Source organism: Hyperolius riggenbachi, chromosome 1 (genome assembly GCF_040937935.1).
Source record: "Hyperolius riggenbachi isolate aHypRig1 chromosome 1, aHypRig1.pri, whole genome shotgun sequence".
Taxonomy (NCBI): domain Eukaryota; kingdom Metazoa; phylum Chordata; class Amphibia; order Anura; family Hyperoliidae; genus Hyperolius; species Hyperolius riggenbachi.
The window spans coordinates 322,265,854-322,287,990 of NC_090646.1; the positions used below are offsets into that span (position 1 = coordinate 322,265,854).

Sequence of the window (22,137 nt, forward strand, 5' to 3'; positions counted from 1 at the left end):
CCATATGTGCCCTTTTTTCCTGCTTCCGCAGGAAGACCTACTGACTATTTGTGTAGCTTCTCAAACCAAGTTACACTCCCGGTATAATCATTGACATAAGCATGAGGTCACTCCAATAAATATAGAACATTACACATTTGCAAAGCTAGTGTTGTCCAACAAAACGTGTCATTATGAAAGTAGCCAAAAGGGAAATAATACACTGGGCCTGTCTAGCTATACATCTTACACAGACACATTTACAAATGAAAAATACAGGACTCTTACAATTTTCCTTTAAAGGGAACCTAAACTGAGAGGGATATGGATGTTTCCTTTTAATCAATACCAGTTGCCTGGTAGTCCTGATCCCTTTGGCTGAAGTAGGGCTGAATCACACACCTGAAACAAACATGCAGCTAATCCAGTCTGACTTCAGTCAGAGCACCTGATCTGCATGCTTGTTCAAGGGCTGTGGCTGAAAGTATTGGCAACACAGGATCAGCAGGAGAGTCAGGCAACTGGTATTATGTTAAAAGGAAAAATCCATATCCTTCTCAGTTTAGGTTCCCTTTAAGTAGAAGTAAAGTTATATTATTGAAGTACTAATTTATGTGAAAGGTTAAACCAACACAATGGGACTTTGTCCCTGATTTCACAAACAGCAAGAGAATATTACAGCTCTGTGACTAACACTTGGGGGTGGGTAGTTAACTACTGATAAAGGACATTTTTAAGTACAAAGTAAGACTCATTAAGGGTGGATGAGCATACCAGATACCAACAGATATTTATATAACTGAACTACCAGTATATTTTGCAGTGGATAACCTTATGATGAATGATTCTCTAACACACATGGAAATAAACATCAGACAGGTATGTCTTGTCCCTTTTTTTCTTACATTATTGTGATCTAAATATTGCGCTTCTTTTCTATTGCGTACCTATGATTACACCGCCAGGAGACTTGGGCGCAGGATACAGCCGATATACAGCTTACACTGCTGCTGCACAAGTCCCTGCGGCGTTAAATAATATTCCACGTGGATGGTAGGGAATTATGTAATTCGACTGCCAGCTATTGCTGGTGACCGAATTAGAGTGTTTTAAAAGGAACTTACCGTAAGCTCCATCTTCTGAGGGCGCCGGAAGTTAGTCACTGTGCGCCGCTATAGCCGTAATTCCTATTACAGCCTATGGTGGTGCCGGCTGTGCCCAAATCTCTTGTACTGTTTTAACAGCGCTCGTTTTCTAATTTCCCATTTACATGTGTGGATATTTTAGTTCTCTGTAATTCTCCTCTATAGATCATGGTCACCAAATTAAAACACCTGTTATTAAATTAAGACACCTGTATATCAATAAAGTATAAAGGAAAGGTGTTTAAAACACTATTCTTGACTCTTTTCTTTTTTTTGGATTGTTTTTCTCTTTGTAATTATGACTTTCTAGAATTGTTGCACTACATTGTGTTATAATATGCACAGCATACAACCAAAAGTAACATTTAGCAACTGGCCATTGTGCACTTTGATTGACAATCACTGCACATCAACGTATGTGACTTTAGCAATGCATTATACAGTATGTTTTACATTGTAATAGTGAATTTGTTGCATTGCAGCACAACTAATGAGGTGTGAGCTGTTCATAGACTTTGACTCACACTGTTACAGTGCGCAAACAGTGTGCATTACAATTCAATGTGTCAGTGTTAAAGTACCTTAAAGCGGACCTGAACTCAGAGCATCCTCTCTGCTCTAAAAGATATGCAACAGCATAATAACCTTTAAACAAAAAACAGTTCTTTCTTACAGCTGATACAAATTCTAAAATAAATCTGCCGTTTCTACTTCCTGATCCATGGAAGCAGACATATTGTTAACCTCCTATGCTTTCAAATGGCCTTATCTGCTATAGGCAGTCATGTGACACAGGCAGGGGCGTAGCAATAGGGGTTGCAGAGGTAGCTACCGCATCGGGGCCCCAAAGGGCCCTCCCTCAACTACAGTATTAGCTCTCTATTGGTCCTGTGCTCATAATAATCACATCTATAGATACTTTGAATAGTGGTAATCATTAACAAACTGTTCCCCATCCCCTTCTTGCACCTCTGACACTGTAGTTGCCATTGGCAGGTTTTGGAGCGCCGTATCACTTGCTGTGTATAGAGTGCTTGGCCATTGTAAAACTTGCATCGGGGCCCACAACTCCTAAGCTACGCCACTGAACACGGGAGAGATCAGATTACAACTTGTGATTACACACAAATGAGGGGGAATTAAACACGCTAAACTCTCTAATTACATATAGGGTGCATTTCTCTATGTATTTCTTTAGTCTTGTGCAGTCTTGTGAACGGTCCACTTTAAAGCGGACCTGAACTCTGAAATTCCACTCTGCTCTAAAAGGTACACAACTGCATAATAACCTTTAAAGAAAAACATTACCTTGTTACAGCTGATACAAAATGGAAGCAGACCTATTGTTAACATCCTATGTTTTCAAATGAACTTATCTGCCATGGCAGTCAGGTGACACAGGGGAGAGATCAAATTACAATTAATTGTTATTAGACACAAATGAGGGTAATTAGCTCTCTAAATACATACAGGGTGCATTTCTCTATGTCTTTCTTCTGTCCTGAGTTCAGTTCAACATTAAGTGTATTGTGTACCCCAACATAAACTTAAAATCCTAAAGTAGTTTACTTATTAAAACATATTTACTCAAATGTAAATATCATTAAAAAATTGTGTTAACAATCTATTAGGGGTGCTTGGATACCCCATATCACGGATTCGAGTGAATCCGATCACGACTTTGCCAACTTCCGGATTAGCCGTGATCATGATCACGAAAAGATTCGGAACAGCGAACGAAATTTGAATTCGAGTCGAAATCACGCATTGTATCCGGAATCACGATTCGGAATCACAAATGCCCTTTAAATTGCTTCTTTTACATGAAATGATGCATTATGCATCATGTTTTTAGATAAAAATATCAATTAGCGTATTTTCCGCCATATAAGACGCTCCGGAATATAAGACGCACCCAAGTTTGAAGGGCAAAAACCAGGGGGAAAAAAATACTAAACCTGGTGCGTCCATATTCCAGGAGCGTCTTGTACATGTCCTTCTGTGTGTCCTCATGTGTGCTCCTGTGCCCCCCTTATTCCCTATGTGTCGTCCTGTGCCCCCATGTGCCCTTCTGTGTGTCCTCATGTGTGCTCCTGTGCCCCCATATGTCCTCCTGTGCCCCCATCAAGGATGCTCGGGTAGTACTTTTTAATACCCGTCCAGATCCGGATCCGGGTACACAGATATCCGGATCCAATTTGGATATCCGAATTTGACATTTTTATACCCGAACAGAATTCGGGTATCCGACCCTAGTATCTGGCCGGATTCGGATACCCGAATTGAAAACCAGAAATGGTCTTTTCAAGGCTCCTTATCCCGATTTAGAAGCTAAAAACATACCACCGCCACCTCCTCCCTCTCTCTCTCTGGTCTTGCAGGGATTTGTGGTATGTCAAAAGCAAGCTCACATATCTTGGCTGGGAATTGAACCCAGGTCCACTGCGTGGAGGGCAGCTATGCTCACCACTATACCAACAACCACACGCAAAGCAAAGGACAGCACTTTGAAGTCTAGGAAATTTCAGGGCAAGGGTGGGAAGGATGAAAAGCTAGGTGGCCAATCAACAATTCCTGCTAACCTAAAGCTTACTTATAGACAGTCATATGAGACACATGCTGGGTGCAGGGCTGTGTGGTGAATGATCATATACACAGTCATACGAGACACATGCTGGGTGCAGGGCTGTGTGGTGAGTCAACACATTGGCTTAAGACTTTACCAAATCCAATGCTCCAATATGGGGAAGCTTCTCTATTTGCTGTTTGCTGTGTTTTTTTTGTTTGTTTTTTAAGTGTGGTGTCACAGTTCACTCCTCTCTTCAACCACAAGAAAAGCCCAGGAGTAGTCTTAGCTACCGTAATATCTATGTTACGGCAGGGCCCTTATAACTCTTTCTCTTACAGGGCTATGGAAACCGTTTTGCCCATGCGATAAAGCGAGGTGCAAAAATGAAATCATACCTAGCAGAGGATGGTTTTGATCCATTAACCTCTGGGTTATGGGCTCCACACACTCCTGCTGCACCATTCTGCAGTCTGCTTACATTTGTATACAATCTTCAAGTTTAAGAAGGGTACATTAGCGCCCTTCACAAAACACAAAGCCATCCCTGGGTGGGCTTGAACCACCAACCTTTTGGTTAACAGCTGAATGCACTAATCAATTGTGCCACAGAGACTAGTTGTTGCTGCTACATGATTTTATGGGGATGTATGTGTGTCTTTTGGAGGGAGGAAGTAAGTCTGCTCCAAGAAGTTTAACACCACTTTTACCTACAACAAAGCATTCCCTTTGAGGCAGCAGAGTGGTGCAGTGGAAGTGTGCTGGGCTCATAACCCAGAGGTTGATGGATCAAAACCATCCTCTGCTAGGTATGATTTCGTTTTTGCACCTTGCTTTATCGCATGGGCAAACCGGTTTCCATAGCCCTTTAAGAGAAAGGGCCATATTCTATTGCTGAACTCGCCAGCGCTAAGCACTGGCGAGTTCTTAACTTAGGCGATGGGGGCATCGCCTAATCTAATTAAACTTTAGACCCCCCCAGGCGGAAAAGAACTTGCTTGGGCGATATAATCGCCCAGCTAGTTCTTACCACGGAATCCAATTACCCTTATCATGTCTCCGGGAAGCGATGCTTCCCGGCAAACATGAGCGTTAGCTTAGACTTGCAAAAAGCAGGTCTAAACTAGCTAACGCACGTCGTCGCCGCAGCATCTGGGGGTCTCCTTTAATAAGGAGACCCCCTGAGCTCCCCGTCGGGTCGCCGCACAGTTTAGAAGCCCCCGCGCAGCTCTGCAAAGGCTCCCATCATTATAAATACCTCCGCCGATCACCCGCCGCCTCTCGCCGCAAAATCCGTCACGTAATTACAGTGTATCTAACACTGTAATTACTGTCCGCATAGAAGGAGCCCGGGCAAAGCATCTTTGAATCTGCAGCCGGGCTCCCCATTGGTCCACTGTCTGAGCCATTTTAGAGAGAGAGAGAGAGAGAGAGAGAGAGAGAGAGAGTCCTTTCTGCAGATAGCTATCCGGATTACTCGGGTACCCGGGATCTGGATGAGCATCCCTGCCCCCCATGTGTCCTGCGTGTCCTCATGAGAGAGAGAGAGAGAGAGATGTGCTGGTCCTTTCTGCAGATAGCTATCCGGATTACTCGGGTACCCGGAATCTGGATGAGCATCCCTGCCCCCCATGTGTCCTGCGTGTCCTCATGAGTCCCCCATGTGTGCTCCTGTGCCCCTGTGCCTTCCTCCCTGCCTCTCACTTGAGTCTCCTGGCCCCCCACGGTGAAGTGTCAGTAGTGTCAACTTACCTTTGGCATGCTTCGCACTGATCCCAGATCATTGCAATGCCCCCCACTAGCCTCCTCTGATGACGGCTTGAACTGATGATGCACAGGTCATTGCTGGGGAGACGGATGTCTGCAGTCATCGCGGGCACATTGTGGAGGTAAGCTGCCACTACTTACTTCAACACCCGGGGGGCCAGGGACCCAAGAGGGAGGCAGAGGAGGCTAGCGGGGGGAAGCGCAATGATCTGGGATCAGTGCAGGAGCATGCCAAAGGTAAGTATCCGCTATTGACACTTCACCCGGGGGGGCCAGGAGACTCAAGCAGGCGGGAGGGAGGAAGGCAGGCACAGAAAGGCAGGGAATCCCTGACGTGGCGGCAGGTCAGCGGTTCTGTATCGGCGGGCGTTCGTAAGTCGGGGATTCCCTGCCTTTGCCGTATAAGACGCAGGGACTTTTTCTTTCTCCCTATTTTTGGGGGAGAAAAAGTGCGTCTTATACGGCAAAAAGTACGGTATACATATATATATATATATATACAGGATCTTCTCAAAATATTAGCATATTGTGATAAAGTTCGTTATTTTCTGTAATATACTAATAAACATTAGACTTTCATATATTTTAGATTCATTACACACAACTGAAGAAGTTCAAAGCCTTTTATTGTTTTAATATTGATGATTTGGGCATACAGCTCATGAAAACCCAAAATTCCTATCTCAAAAAATTAGCATATCATGAAAAGGTTCTTTAAACGAGCTATTAACCTAATCATCTGAATCAACGAATTAACTCTAAACACCTACAAAAAATTCCTGAGGCTTTTAAAAACTCCCAGCCTGGTTCATTACTCAAAACGGCAATCATGGGTAAGACTGCCGACCTGACTGCTGTCCAGAGGCCATCATTGACACCCTCAAGCAAGAGGGTAAGACACAGAAAGAAATTTCTGAACGAATAGGCTGTTCCCAGAGTGCTGTATCAAGGCACCTCAGTGGGAAGTCTGTGGGAAGGAAAAGGTGTGGCAGAAAACGCTGCACAACGAGAAGAGGTGACCGGACTCTGAGGAAGATTGTGGAGAAGGACTGATTCCAGACCTTGGGGGACCTGTGGAAGCAGTGGACTGAGTCTGGAGTAGAAACATCCAGAGACACCGTGTACAGGCATGTACAGGAAATGGGCTACAGGTGCCGCATTCCCCAGATAAAGCCACTTTTGAACCAGAAACAGCCGCAGAAGCGCCTGACCTGTACTTGACACTGGACTTCAGGCATTTTGGCATTTCCCTCTCCCCAGTCTTCCTCCAGACTCTGGCACCTTGATTTCCGAATGACGTGCAAATGTTGCTTTCATCTGAAAACAGTATTTTGGACCACTGAGCATCAGTCCAGTGCTGCTTCTCTGTAGCCCAGGTTGGGCGCTTCTGCCGCTGTTTCTGGTTCAAAAGTGGCTTGACCTGGGAAATGTGGCACCTGTAGCCCATTTCCTGCACACACCTGTACACGGTGGCTCTGGGTGTTTCTACTCCACACTCAGTCCACTGCTTCCACAGGTCCCCCAAGGTCTGGAATCTGTCCTTCTCCACAATCTTCCTCAGGATCCGGTCACCTCTTCTCGTTGTGCAGCATTTTCTGCCACACTTTTTCCTTCCCACAGACTTCCCACTGAGGTGCCTTGATACAGCACTCTGGGAACAGACTATTCGTTCAGAAATTTCTTTCTGTGTCTTACCCTCTTGCTTGAGGGTGTCAATGATGGCCTCTGGACAGCAGTCAGGTCGGCAGTCTTACCCATGATTGCGGTTTTGAGTAATGAACCAGGCTGGGAGTTTTAAAAGCCTAAGGAATCTTTTGTAGGTGTTTAGAGTTAATTCGTTGATTCAGATGATTAGGTTAATAGCTCGTTTAGAGAACCTTTTCGTGATATGCTAATTTTTTGAGATAGGAATTTTAGGTTTTCATGAGCTGTATGCCAAAATCATCAATATTAAAACAATAAAAGGCTTTGAACTACTTCAGTTGTGTGTAATGAATCTAAAATATATGAAAGTCTAATGTTTATCAGTACATTACAGAAAATAATGAACTTTATCACAATATGCTAATTTTTTTAGAAGATCCTGTATATATATATATATATATATATATATATATATATATATATATATATATATATATATATATATATATATATAATTATACATTCTTTAAAACAGCGCATAATATGCATGATGAGAGCAAAAAGACACCGCTAGAGCACCATCTAGTGGCAAAAAGATTTGGCATGAATATTGAAGAAAAAATGAAGAGAAGAAAAGTGTGTTGTGTGAACCCTATCTACATCCTTCCAGCGTCAGCTGCTCCAAGCTGCAGTGCCAACTACCCTTCCCCCTCCCTTTGCTCATATGAATATTGAAGATACAGGAATATTAACATTAAAGAACAATGTCACATTACGAGTAAGTAGGTTATCCTTCCAAGAACGTCTTCATATGAGTCTTGTGTTTTAAGTCTTGGGATGTACTATATTTTACTCTCCAAAAAGGGTCCCAGATAGAGAATTCTAAGGGAATCCACATGTCCCAAAGGTAACACTATAGAAGAACAATATTTGAATAACACGCATTAGAAGGTGAAAGATCAATAAACATTAAGTTGTATGCAAATAGTTGAGTACGCATAGATAAATAAAGACAATGGCGAAAAAGAAAAGATCAAACAGCCAAATTGCACCATGAATATAAACATAAGAATAGACCAGGGTATAAGCATGGGGTCAACTCACAAGACCGCTGTACAACAGAGATCAAGATCAACAGATCAAGTAAAAGAGGTACTCATAGACATACCTATAAAGGCCATGCTAAATAAGTCAATATTACTCTAAACAGGATAGAGAATGAAAAAAGGACAAGGGAATACACACAACCCCGAAAACATGATATACTGCAATTACAATTAAGGGATATGGGGGCCCTGCTCACCTCGGAGCATCACCAATCCCAAACATCAATCAGTGTAAAAATCCCACAAACAAAAAATCTTTGTTCAAACCTACCAGAGTACGTAATCCCAGATTGTACATCCATCGAGTCTCGTGTTTTAGGAGTTGTTGTGAAATATCACCACCTCTAGGGGATGAAGAGACATGTTTAAGTCCACATACTGACCAATCTTTTTTAGTCCCACCATGCTTTTTTTAGGGCATGGTCAGCCACAGGTGTAAGGGTCTCACCATCAGTCAAATCTCTGGATACCAAGCGTATTGTTGAAAAATGTTTTTAGATCCTGGATTTTAATTGATTTTTCGTTTGACCCACATAAAATAGATTACAGGGACACCTGAGGAGATACACTACTCCTTCCGTCTGGCAATTGATGAATTCATTAATTGTGAATGTCCTGTTTCTTCTGAGGTTTACAACCGTCTTAGTAGGGTGCATGTGTGCACATATGTTGCAGTGGCCACAGGGGTAGCTTCCCTTGGTTTGTATTTTATGTTTCTTCCTTTGAAAGTAACTCCTACACATTAGGTTCCTAAAGTTGGGTGCTCTTTTGGCTGTAAGTGATGGTTTGTTAGTAACAAGTTCAGAAATCGTTGTATCAGTGTGAAGGATTGCCCAATGTTTGGCAAGTATTCCCCTCAATTCATTCCATTTGTTTTGTTTTTTGTTTGTTTTTTAAAGTTTCTTTTTATTGAGTTTTTTTTTTTTTTAAACATACAGTGCATACAGTGAAAACAACAGCCCCCAAGAACATTTGAGGGTTATAACAGTTAACAGAACCAAAGAAAGGGGCTCACAATATATGACTGCACTCTCAACACAATACATCAAGAAATATATCCCATCCAATTACATAAGAATTATATTTCAAGTTGACATGACTCCTGACCTCCCCATATTATTAGCATCATTGTAACAAGTCCCCATATAAAATAAAGTTGTATTCCTCTTGTAATTATATTACATATTCTTCCAATATTAGCAATGTTTAGCTGTCCTGTACATTAGTAACTAGTTTACTTAGTCATGGTACAGTGATGTAGTTACACACCCGCACATCTTTTACCAGAGAAAATCTCTTACTCTATAGTCTATCATAGGAGTCAGATTTCATATATGCATATATATGTGCACACATACACATATATACATATACAGACACCTACACATGTATATATTATTCTGTGGATACCGTGTCTCGGTTTTTTGTCCATGCGCCCCAGACCTTCTGAAACTTAGTTGGGCAACCTCTAGCTAGGTATGTTGCCTTATATAAGTGTAGGGAGGAGTTAATAATTGTTTTCCAGAAGGCAATTGTTGGGGGTCTGATTTGTTCCAGTGTAGTAATATGCACTTCCTGTAGTAAAATAGCAGTAAGCCAATTAGAGATCTATGTGCTCTAGTGGAGCCTAAGTCTGTCACTTCACCAAGTAAGCAATGAAGAGGTTCCGCGGGGACTCTGACTTTAACAATTCTGGTAATGTATTTACATATCTCTTCCCATTGCCTGCTTATTCCGGGGCACAGCCAAAAAATGTGATCAAAGTTCGCCAGTTCTTCCCCACATCTCCAACATTTACTGGAGTCAGCGGGATTGAACTTTGCTAATTTTTTGGGAGTCAGGTATGCTCTGTGTATAATTTTAAATTGTATGAGTTTATCCTTCGTAGCAATCAAATATTCAAAAGGTTTTATAAGGGCATTTTCCCAGTCCTCATCATCTATTGTGTGGATTAGGGTAGACCACGGTTGTTTGTATACAGAAGAATGAGGTTCCGTAAGGAGAATTATGTGTTGGTAAAGATTGGAGAGGGCTTTCTGTAAGTTCTCCTTACTGGCAATATCTTCCAGTTCTGAGGTTTGCAAACTTATTACCCCTCCTGGGAATTGGGCATGAGAGGCGTGCCTCATTTGGATATACCTAAAGAAGCAGGCATTTGGTAAAGAGAAATTGTCTTTTAGAACATTAAATTCCATAAGGGAGCCATTAGAAATAATGTGTGAAAGTTTAGAGATACCCTTTCTAATCCAAATCCCAGGGTCAGGGATAGTGTAAAATTGGTTTAGGATTGGATTGTTCCAAATAGGTGTATTAGGTGATAGTCTGTGCCGTGGGGCATTGTACCAGGTGTGTACAATGTTCCATGCCCTGATTATAACTTTCATATTTGTAAGTAGTGGGTACGGTGCCTTGAACCCTCTATATAAGAGCTGAGCTAAGGCTTCGAATGAACCTAAGTGTGCAACCTCTAATACCATGGAAGGATTGGACCGGTTTTGGACTAGCCACCAATGAGCAGTAACCAGTTGACTTGCTATAAAATATTTATAGAGATTGGGAAAGGCCAGTCCGCCTTCTCCTAGAGTTGAGCTGAAATTTTCGAAATTTCGCATTACTATAATTACGCATGCGAAATTCGCGATTACGATGCGAAATTGCGGTAGCGTAATTGCCATTAAAATCGTAATTGAAAATACCGTAAGCGTAATTTTCAATGCGAAATTTCGCGTTTCGTTCATGCCGTAATTTCGCATTAAACGCTACCGTAATTTCGCGTTAAACCGTAACGCTCCGTATAGTCTAAAAAAGCCGCCGACTTTAAGGGTTAATAGCAAAGCCCCCTTAAATGCTAAGAGCCTCAAATTTGGAGAATATATTAAGGAGATCAGGAGGAATAAGAGGAAAAAATTTTTTTCAAAAAGACCTTATAGTTTTTGAGAAAATCGATGTTAAAGTTTCAAAGGAAAAATGTAAACATTTAAAAACCCGCCGACTTTAACGGTTAATAGCAAAGCCTGCTTAAAGTTTAGGAACACCAAATTCCCAGGGTATATTAAGGGGATCAGTGGGAATAAGAGGAAAAAAATTTTTTTCAAAAAGCCCTTATAGTTTTTGAGAAAATCGATTTTTAAGTTTCAAGGGCGAAAATGTCTTTTAAATTCGGAAAATGTCAGTTTTTTTTGCACAGGTAACAATAGTGTATTATTTTCATAGATTCCCCCAAGTGGGAAGAGTTTTACTTACTTCGTTCTGAGTGTGGGAAATATAAAAAAAAAACGACGTGGGGTCCCCCCTCCCAGACCTCTTTAACCCCTTGTCCCCCATGCAGGCTGGGATAGCCAGAATGCGGAGCACCGGCCGCGTGGGGCTCCGCACCCTGACTATACCAGCCCGCATGGTCCATGGATTGGGGGGTCTCGGAAGGGGAGGGGCAGCCAAGCTTTCCCCTCCCCCTCCGAGCCCTTGTCCAATCCAAGGACAAGGGGCTCTTCTCCACCTCCGATGGGCGGTGGAGGTGGAGGCCGCGATTTCCTGGGGGGGAGGTTCATGGTGGAATCTGGGAGTCCCCTTTAAAAAGGGGTCCCCCAGATGCCCACCCCCCCTCCCAGGAGAAATGAGTATAGAGGTACTTGTACCCCTTACCCATTTCCTTTAAGAGTTAAAAGTAAATAAACACACAGACACTTAGAAAAAGTATTTTAATTGAACAAAAAACATAACCACGAAAAAAGTCCTTTAATATTCTTAATTAACCATTAATACTTACCTGTCCCTTTAAAAGCCAGTTCCCACGCAATATCCTCGGAAATATACTAAACAGTTACAATATAACAAAGTTATTACAATGTAACAACTTTGTTACATTGTAACTACGCCGCACCCGACGCCACTCGCCGCTCAGCCGCCGCACCCGCACGCACCCGACAGAGCTCTGAGCTATATAGCTCAGAGCTCCCTAAGCATCTTTGTATTTGGGCTCCAAGGAGCCCCATTGGTCCTTAGCAGACCAATGGGGTTCCTTTAAATCAGAAGGAACCCCATTGGTCTGCTAAGGACCAATGGGGCTCCTTGGAGCCCAAATACAAAGATGCTTACAGAGCTCTGAGCTATATAGCTCAGAGCTCTGTCGGGTGCGTGCGGGACGATAAGTCCCCGCCGGCTCCCGCTGTCCACCCCGCCCACATCTGTCACCCACATGTCACCCACATGTGGGTGACATGTGGGTGACATGTGGGAGAGGCGGGGAAGGCAGCGGGAGCCGGCGGGGACTTAGCGTCCCGCACGCACCCGACAGAGCTCTGAGCTATATAGCTCAGAGCTCTGTAAGCATCTTTGTATTTGGGCTCCAAGGAGCCCCATTGGTCCTTAGCAGACCAATGGGGTTCCTTCTGATTTAAAGGTTGAGGTTTTTTTGGAAGGAATGGGAAAAAATATACCCAGACATTTTTGTTCAGAATCTAGTACGGGAAGGGTACCGACTAGAGTTTTCGAGTTTACCTCCAACCAGGTTTTTCCTCAACCCCCTCCGAAGGACCCGGAAAAGGCATTAGGGATGAAAGCAATGTTGGCATCCCTATTGTCTATGAAGGTCATAAAAACAGTCACGAAACGGGAAGAGAAACAGGGGTTCTATTCCCACGTATTTTTGATAAAAAAACCGACAGGAAAGTTTCGTTTTATTTTAAACCTCAAGAGACTGAATCCATATTTAAAGTACAAAAAGTTCCGCATGGAGAGCATTTACTCTGTGCGTCAGTTAATCAACAAAAACGATTTTTTTGTAAATCTAGATCTGCAGGATGCTTACCTGCATGTGCCAATATGGGAGGGGCATCAGAAATTTTTAAGGTTTGCGGTGAAGACAGGAACCCAAACGTTGCACTTTCAACGGGATTGCTTCGGCTCCCAGAATATTTACCAAGGTGGTCGCAGAGGTGATGAGACCACTAAGTTTACAGGGAATGTCAATCATCCCATATTTAGACGACATTCTAATACATGCACAGTCAGAAGAAAGTCTACAGCATCACAAACAGATTGTATTACAGACATTCACAAGACTAGGTTGGATAATCAATTGGGAGAAGTCAAACCTAACACCTTCCCAGTCAGTGACCTTCCTGGGGTATATAATAAATTCAGTGGACGGCAAGATATATCTTCCACAGCAGAAAAAACAGACATTACTACAGGCAATTCGGAGGTTACAAAGTCAGGAATTACCATCGATCAGACAGATAATGAGGGTGGTCGGCCTGATGACCTCGGCTATACCAGCGGTCACATGGGCACAATTACACAGCCGACCGCTTCAGAATCTTTTACTGGACAAGTGGGACAAGTCTCAACAATCATTGGAAGAGAAAGTAGAAATAAATTGGGAAGTAAAGGAATCTCTAAATTGGTGGCTAGAGGAAAGCAATCTAGAGAAAGGAAGACCCTGGATATCCCAGGGAATAGTGACGATTACCACAGATGCAAGCAGCAGAGGATGGGGAGCAGTATGCAAATTAAAACACATTCAGGGGTGCTGGAGAACACCGGATCAGCTTCTATCCTCCAATGCAAGAGAACTAAAGGCGGTGGGAATGGCGCTAAGGGGATTTCAGGAGCTGATACAGGACAAGGATGTCCTAATACTTTCAGACAACGTCACAACAGTCTCTTACCTGACAAAGCAGGGAGGGACAAGAGTTCCAAGTCTACTAAAATTAAGCCAGGAAATTCTAGAATGGGCCAAGCAGAAGGTAGCGTCCATATCGGCCACCTATCTAAAAGGCAGTCAGAATCTGGAGGCAGACTATCTAAGCAGAGTCACGATAGATCAGGCAGAGTGGAGCCTCAACCAGGAAGTGTTCGAGGCGGTGGCAAGGCGGTGGGCCATGCCAGAGATAGATCTGTTTGCATCCCCACTAAACAGAAAGTTGAAAAAGTTCATGTTTCTAAGCAGAAACAGTCAGGAGATAGCAGTGGATGCTCTAGCACGTCCATGGCCGTACAAGGTAGTGTACGCCTTTCCCCCAACGTCTCTCATCCCAAGAGTCATAAAAAAATGGATGACGGAAAAAGCACACATGATTCTAATCGCCCCATGGTGGCCAAAGAGGGCTTGGTTTACTCAAGTGTGGACAAAAGCAGGGGGTCTGTTCTGGAGGCTTCCAGACAGAGCAGACCTTCTGCTGCAAGGCCCAGTAAGACACCCAGATCCAAAGATTTTCAGTTACACAGCGTGGTTTCTGAAGAAGGACTTCTAAAAAGGAAGGGTTTGTCTGAGGGGGTTATTCAGACTCTGCTAAAAAAGAGGAAACCAGTAACCAGGAAAATCTATGCAAAGATGTGGAAGGCATATTTGGTCTGGTGTTCTAAGACTAATAGACATTCTAACACTGTGCCAGATATATCAGAATTTCTGCAAAGGGGAGTAGAACTGGGGTTAGCAGTAAGCACCTTGAGAGTGCAATGCACTGCCCTTTCCCTATTTTTAGATAGACCATTAGCAAAAGAGACACTAATTAAGGACTTTCTGAAAGCAGTGGAGAGATCTAGTCCAGCAAAAACGAAGATTTCACCACAGTGGGATTTGCCGATGGTTCTTCAGATGCTTTTGTCTGTACCGTATGAGCCACTAAAAAAGTTAGACTTAGGAAGACTGTCACTAAAAGCTTTGTTTCTAACAGCGGTCACCTCAGCTAAGAGGGTAGGGGATTTGCAGGCCTTATCAATTAAAGAGCCATTCCTGCTAGTATTTCCGGATAAGATAGTACTTACACCAGATCCAAGTTATCTTCCAAAGGTGGTCACGGAATTCCATAGATCACAGAAGATAGTCCTGCCATCGTTTTGTCAGAACCCAACTAACACCAAAGAAAGACAATACAATAAATTAGATGTGAGAAGGGTTATGTTGCATTACCTTGAAAGGACAAAGGAATTCAGAAAATCAAGTCATCTATTTGTAAACTACACAGGGCCAAATAAGGGGCTACAGGCGTCCAAGTCAACCTTGGCCAGGTGGATTAAGAGGGTGATAGTAGAGGCCTACAAACTAAAAGGGATAGAGCCTCCAGAAGTTCTGACAGCTCATTCTTCACGATCAGTATCAACATCATGGGCAGAAAAAGCGGGTGCTTCACTACAACAGATATGTCAAGCGGCTACATGGACGACACCGACCACGTTCATTAAGCATTATAGGATAGATGTGCTGTCGGGACAGGACATGGCGTTTGGTCGAAAGGTTTTGCAGGCAGCAGTCCCTCCCTGAGGTTAGTGTAAATTACTTGCCTGTCTCTCCTTTCCAAGCGTACACTGAGATGGAAAGGGAAAGTCTAGTTTAGACTCACCGGTAATGATGTTTCTAACCATCTCAGTGTACGCGCTACAAACTTCCCTCCCTCACTGCTGCTTCCTTACCTTCGCACACTCTATTGGGTGTAGAAGAATCTAGGTAGGTTCTGAGGTCACGGGTTTCGCGGTGGCCGGATTCTTATCTAGATACTGAGGAGGTGGGGAGGGCGGGGGCCTTTTAAGCTTCTTGTCTTTGTGTTTCCACAGGAGGAGGAGCCTGGAGTCTCTCCTTTCCAAGCGTACACTGAGATGGTTAGAAACATCATTACCGGTGAGTCTAAACTAGACTTTTGTCTCCCTGCTCAAACACAGCTTGTTGCCATTCAGTAAGAGAGATATTGGTTAGGTCAGTCATGTGTAAGTTAAAGAGAATCTGTATTGTTAAAATCACACAAAAGTAAACATACCAGTGCGTTAGGGGACATCTCCTATTATCCTCTGTCACAATTTCGCCACTCCCTCCGCATTAAAAGTGGTTAAAAACAGTTTTAAAAAGTTTGTTTATAAACAAACAAAATGGCCACCAAAACAGGAAGTAGATTGATGTACAGTATGTCCACACATAGAAAATACATTCATACACAAGCAGGCTGTATACAGCCTTCCTTTTGAATCTCAAGAGATTATTTGTGTGTTTCTTTCCCCCTGTTCTCATGCACTGAAGTTTCAGGCTGCTTGTTTTTCTCCTGCAAACAGCTTTGCCCTTGTCTGTAATTCTTCAGTATGTGAAAGCCCAGCCAGCTCAGAGGACGATTTATCCAGCTTGTAAAAGATAAGAGAGAAGAGAGAAGCTGCTCTAATCTAAATAATACACAGGCAGTGTGCATAGAGGGGCCTGGAAGGGGGAGTTCATAGCAGAACCACAACACTGAAGAACTTGGCAGCCTTCCAGACACAGGCTGACAAGTCTGACAAGAGAGAGATAAGTTGATTTATTACAGAGACAGTGATAGTACAAAGTGCTGCAGTAAGCCAGAACACATTAGAATAGCTTTTTGAACTTGTAGGATGATAAAAAACAGGATGCAATTTTTGTTACGGAGTCTCTTTAAGGAGTCGTTTACATTGCATCATGTCGATAAATGTAGTGTCTTCTGGGGCAGAAGCATAAGCACTAGTAGCGTGTTCTTCCTTTTCCCTGAGCTGTGCTAGTGTAATGTCATATTCCCTTCTACGGGTTGAGATTTGATTAATGTATTCTCCTCTAATTGTGGCCTTAAAGGCGTCCCATGTAACTTGTTCAGTAGTAGTGCCCTCATTTATATCCCAGTAGTTCTGAATAGATGTAGATATCACTTCCCCAATTTCTTTATCCACTATCCATTTGGGGTGTAGCTTCCAAAGAGCTTTGTTTCTTTGTGTTCTAAAATTAAATAAAAGCTCGAGTGGTGCATGGTCAGAAAGTCCACTAGGTAAGTATGCTGCAGAGTGAATGTGATTTAGCACTTCTGTATTTCCAAACGCCAAGTCAATTCTCGCAGCAGATCTGTGAGTGGATGAAAAATGTGAAAAAGCAGTCATTTTGGAATTTTTCCATCTCCAGATCTCTGCAAGTGACATGGCGTCTGCCCAGTGTACCAACTCAAGATTAGCTGTTCTAGAGGGATTAGTGGTGTCTTTTGGAGCATCTATTATATCATTAAAGTCCCCTATAATAACTAATTTCGCTGGGAGGTATTTCTGCACTTTGCTCATTATTTGTTGCAACAGTACTGTTTGTAGTGGAGGCGGAGCATATAGTCCTACTATACAGAAGATTACCCCAAATATTGACATGTGTAAAATTATATATCTGCTGTCTGTATCTGAATATGAGTGGAGCAGTTTGTAGGTTAGTGATTTACTTATTAAAATAGAAACTCCCCTAGAGAACGTTGAATAGGTGGAATGGAAGGCTTTACTCACCCACGGCTTATGTAGTGATTTTACCGAAGCACTGTTCATATGTGTTTCTTGCAAAATAATGATGTGTGGTTTGTATTTCCGTATATACTGGAACATTAGGGATCTCTTGAAAGAGGAACGCATACCTCTAACATTCCAGGAGATGAGTTTAACTAATGTATCCATTTGGAGGTACGTGGTTTATAGCTGCAGATGAATATGGTTTTGGGGAGAGGAGGGAGTACATGTACCATCCCTAACATAAAGAGTGAGAGTGTCAAGGTGGAAGAGAGAAAAGCATGAGTATTACAATCATCAGAAAGCCCTTTCTTCAACATATAAACAACAGAACAAAACCCTGCTGTGATAAACAACCAAAACATTTACTATAAAGATTACCACAGCTTATTCCCTAACTTGTGAAACACCCAGACACCCGAGTCCGTTCCAGACCCTAGGTGCCTATCTATTGGCAGGACAAAGCCTGAACCTGGGGAGCGGCAGAAACTTAACGATAGATCCGCTGCCCAGCTACACCTGGCATTGACAGTAGACCAGGAGGCACATGACTTCTTATAAGGTGGCAGCCCAATACAATGTCATTCTGAGGAGGGTGTGTTAGATGAAGAGACCCTTGAGTAGTTACATTATAGGTATGTAAAGGTCTGAGGCTCAGTATTGAATTTGCACCAAAATGTCTGATTATAGTGTGTAATGTCCAAAGAGCTAGGTAAGTGTCTTGACGGCATGCGCTGCCGAGCCCCCGCGCACGGCGCCACAGTGACGGGGCCACGGGAAGGATCGGGACACAGACCAGAGCCGGTGAGACTCCAGTCCAGCGACGGGACCCACCCCAGGCCGGGGTATACGGCGCCGCACACGGGCACCCCCACACACACCCGAGAATCGGAGCCCGGTTGTGAGCTGTAGGCACATTTAACCCTATTTCTGCGAGCTCCATATATGTGGATAAAGGGGTTGATGATAAGGCATAATACCCTTCTATTTTATTCAGGTACCCTTCAGTCTCTGATAGTTGAAACATTTTATGCACATTTGAAGACCAGGGTTCCAGGTATAGTACTGCACTACTTCATTGAGAATAGGACAAGTGGTCCGTGAGAGCAAGGGCGTGAAGCTTCTTCTAGCCATAATTCCAGAAGAAAAAGATGAGATTGCATATGTATAAGTCTGTTGTGTTAAGCAACAGTGCCCTCCGGTGGGCTGCTAAAAGCATATCATTCTAATTCTTTTTCATGCCGAACAATGGAATGGTTATGGCTATACGTAATCCGTATTTTATAGCAGTTTTATAGATGTTCCTCCCTTGATCTCAAGGACCACCCATCATCCTTAGGATTAATATATAAGTATATATAATATACAGATGATAGTATTGAACCTAGTGCACTTTTAATTAATCCTGGTGCAGTGGCTAAGTAGCAGTGTGTGGAACAGGTAGGATCCGCTCTCCAGCACCAACATCAAACATACGAACCTCCTATCGTAGGAGATCATTAAAAGTTGGATGGCTTGAGGTGTCAGAAGGTAAAAGGTTGTGAAGACGCAGGAGAACAGACCCCACCCTTCCTTCCCAGGCACCGTATACAGCATTAATGATTCATTTTAACCATATCTTAGGGGTAACATGCCTAGAGTTGATTGTTACCGGGCTACAAAGATCCATTGCCTAAATGATAAGAGTATTGCATCACACAGATTCACCAATTACCAACATTTAGTGCACAGTTCCGCTATTCAGATAATAATATAGGAGTATCTAACTAAGAACCTTAAACTCGAAAAAGGGTCCCAACATCTTCACTTGTTTACAACACCTTGAGCTGTTTATCTTATAATTTAAAGTAGGCTTAATATAACCGGACTTTGTGTTAGACTTATGAACTGTAAATACATAGGAGGAGAAGGAGCCCCCTCCCACCCCCCAAACCGTTCCACTTCGTAGCATAAATTCTTGCGCTTCAGATCTAATTGCCCAGGAAAGTATATAACAGAGATGTTAGTCTGTTGGATCTGAGCACCTTAAGATAGCGCAGAGCCAACACGTTTTATAGCAGATCTTTTTCTGTAGTTGTTGTCATCCAGTTTGGTGCAAAGAAATGTATAAGAAAATGTGCACTCTTCATTATAATCTGTACTATATGGATTGGAGGGAGGGAGCATCCACCCGGCAACTTTTAGAACGTGGGAGGGGTCAACCTTCCCGGGCAAAAAGGAGGTAACGAAGGCAGGGCAGAGTCCTAATGGCGGGGAGATTAACAGTAAAAGTTAGAAGAGCATGTAAAGATGAGAGGAATTCCTCTATACCCGCCAAATAGTTCCAAACCCATAGTTTGAATTACAGTGTGCTAGGTAGGTCCATCTCCCGACGGTCGATCAGTAAGGGAAGATGACAGGAAAACAATAAATGTCAGTACTCACACGTATTTCAGTTTCAAGTCTTATTAAAAACAACCGAGCGTCAGTTGTTTTTCCCTCGTTTCTTGAGAGAATTCATCCAGGTAGTAGCTTCGTCTGGGGTATCGAAGAAGTGTACTTTATCCCCTTCTTGCACACGCAGCCTCGCAGGGAATAGCATGGAGTAGGGAAGCTGCATCTCCCTAAGCTTGGTCTTAATAGCTTGAAATGAGCGCCGCTGCTTCTGCGTCTCATTGGTGTAGTCAGGGTAGATCATCAACTTTGAGTTTTGATATTCCAGATTCCCCATCTTCCTAGCTGCTTTCAGTATCTCATCTCGGTCTCTGAAGTTTAAAATCTTGAGTATAATCGGCCGCGGATAATTACCGGAGATCTCCTTGCGTGTAGCCAGGCGATGGGCTCGTTCCACCACAAAGAAGGGAGAGAACGTGGATTCCGGGAGCAGTTCTTTGAGGAGGGTTTCCATAAAGGAAGCTACATCAGTGCCCTCTGCCTTCTCCGGTATCCCAAGAATGCGGAGATTACTTCTCCTGTTGCGGTTCTCTGCATCTACGGCACGATTTTCCAGCTGGGTGAGCCGCTTCTGGTTAGTGGGCATAGCAACCCGGTGAACTTGCACAGAATCCTCGATACTTGAAGTTCGGTGTTCCAGGTCAGTTGTTCTATGTTTAATCTTATCGAAATCCTCTCTCAATAGCCCGAAATTGACTTATATTTTGTCTATTTTTTGTGTGAGAGTGGACTGACAGAGGCGGATGGCCTCTAGAATCTGATGCATTTGGTGGCGGTATTTCTTCAGCCACGAGGTCTGCCATATTGTCCCCTTCTTTTTGTTGTTTTGATCGGGCATTCGACTTGTTCTGAGCCGGAGTGGCAGGTTGAGTGTCGGGTGAGTCGACTCCCTCTTCTTTCTCCCTGTTTCTGGAGCTTTTAGGTGGCATTTGGGGATAAGGCTGGTATCTATATCCAGGGCGCTGCTGTTTGCTGGTTCCGCTGTCTCTATCCCAGTCCAATGTCTCAGCGGGCGGGAGACTAGAATTCTCTACCGCAGCCTCTGTAGGTGGAAGGCACCACGAATCCAGTGTGCTGATTAATGTTTAGCAGCTTCTTCTGGATAATAATCAGTCCTCCTTAGACGGTCAGATGTACTTTTGCGGAGTAATTAGTGAGCTGGGCAGCGGAGCTCCGACAAACACGTCTGTCTAGTTAGCCATCTTGGACACGCCCCCATTCCATTTGTTGTTAAAGGGGGTACAGAACCTAACCAGTTTGTTTTCTCTCCTATTTTTGATATACAATAGTTCCTCTCTCTTGAGAGTGTAATGCTCGATTAAAGGCCCTCTGTATTGTACGTTTCGGGTAGCCCCTCTGTTTGAACCTCGTATGTTAATTCATTTGCTTGTTGTAGAAACTCACCGTCATCTGAGCAATTGCTTCGTAACCTCAAGAATTGGCCCACTGGGATGTTGTCGCATACTTGTTTAGTGTGAAAGGACTCGTAGTGAATTAAGCTGTTTACAGCTGTTGTCTTGCGATTCAAGGTACTTGCAATTTGTCCCGTTTCTGTAAATGATAGATTTAACTCGAGAAAATTGACAAAAGTATTGGATATTGTTGATGTCAACACAATGTTTAGATCATTCGTTCCAGAGCTGAAATAAATTAATGTGCCATTGTTTCGGGACCATCCCACAAAATTAATATATGATCAATAAAACGATACCACCCCAAAACAGGGAGAAGGGGGGGTGAGGGTCTTGTTTTATGTATGTGCATGAGAAATGGAATGGAGGGAATATGTTTTCTGTGTGTGTAATATATGTGTGTGTGTGTGTGTGTGTGTGTGTGTGTGTGTGTGTGTGTGTGTGTGTGTGTGTGTGTGTGTGTGTGTGTGTGTGTGTGTGTGTGTGTTGTAGGTAATCAAAGGGCACCTGAAAATGTGGGTGCCCAGGCAAGCTGATAGTAGAATATTGGTAAATTTACCAATATTTTACATTTAAAGTGTAAAGAAGAATCGTAAAATATCAGTATGAATAACCAATATTTTACTATAGCTCAACCTACCCCTACTCTCACACAGAACCCTTGCCCCTGACGCCTAACCATCCCACACTGCACAGAAACCTTACTAACACCTAACTTTAACTACCCATTCCACACAAACACCCTGTCTGACGCCTAACCCTAACCACCACCTATTTGCACGAACACTCTACCGTGCCCCTGCCACCAATCGCCACAGAAAAAGAAAATAAAAACA

General features: G+C 43.2%; 1 protein-coding gene across 4 annotated transcripts in view; it reads left to right on the forward strand.

Annotated features, from left to right (window-relative positions):
• Nucleotides 1-694: 694 nt before the first annotated feature.
• The window catches only part of LOC137509743 (cyclic AMP-responsive element-binding protein 3-like protein 3), a 638,953-nt gene continuing 617,510 nt past the window's right edge, over nucleotides 695-22,137 (forward strand). The window contains exon 1 of one of the 4 annotated variants that reach the window (XM_068233855.1): nucleotides 695-858. In XM_068233855.1, the coding sequence (XP_068089956.1) occupies nucleotides 814-858 (45 nt within the window). In that variant the 5' untranslated portion in view covers nucleotides 695-813. The remainder of the gene's footprint in view (nucleotides 859-22,137) is intronic. The other 3 variants (XM_068233853.1, XM_068233852.1, XM_068233854.1) reach the window with 3 other exon arrangements.